The sequence below is a fragment of the Nestor notabilis genome, unplaced genomic scaffold (genome assembly GCF_000696875.1).
Source record: "Nestor notabilis isolate BGI_N333 unplaced genomic scaffold, ASM69687v1 scaffold24669, whole genome shotgun sequence".
Lineage (NCBI taxonomy): Eukaryota > Metazoa > Chordata > Aves > Psittaciformes > Psittacidae > Nestor > Nestor notabilis.
In genome coordinates, this window is record NW_009942707.1 from 7,648 (window position 1) to 7,948 (window position 301).

At 58.5% G+C, this 301-nt stretch overlaps 1 protein-coding gene across 1 annotated transcript in view; it reads left to right on the forward strand.

Moving 5' to 3' along the window:
- PLEKHO1 (pleckstrin homology domain containing, family O member 1) overlaps window positions 1-297 on the forward strand; it is a gene marked incomplete at both ends in the record, with an annotated part of 3,141 nt that extends 2,844 nt beyond the window's left edge. The window contains 1 exon segment of the mRNA XM_010021532.1: window positions 1-297. This exon segment is cut by the window's left edge and continues 49 nt beyond it. Within this exon segment, the coding sequence (XP_010019834.1) occupies window positions 1-297 (297 nt within the window).
- Window positions 298-301: the final 4 nt, after the last annotated feature.

Sequence of the window (301 nt, forward strand, 5' to 3'; positions counted from 1 at the left end):
CAGGTCCCCAAAAAGCTCGCGCGCTCCGAGAAGAATAAATGTGCCTCCATGGAAGAAATCCTGTCTCGAAGGGACTCTGCCACCCAGCGGGTGCCGAGGAGGGGGCTGGAGGCTCCCTTTGGCTCAGCAGAACCAGAGCAGTTGTCCCGGCTGCAGGAACTGGTTGCACTGAAACTGGAACAAACTCAGGAACTGCTGACGGAGGTGAAGGGCTACGGGGAAGGCAAGAGAAAGACCAAGGATTCCAGCACCAGCACCACCACCACCACCTCTTCCTCCTCCTCCTCCTCTTCCAAGTCGG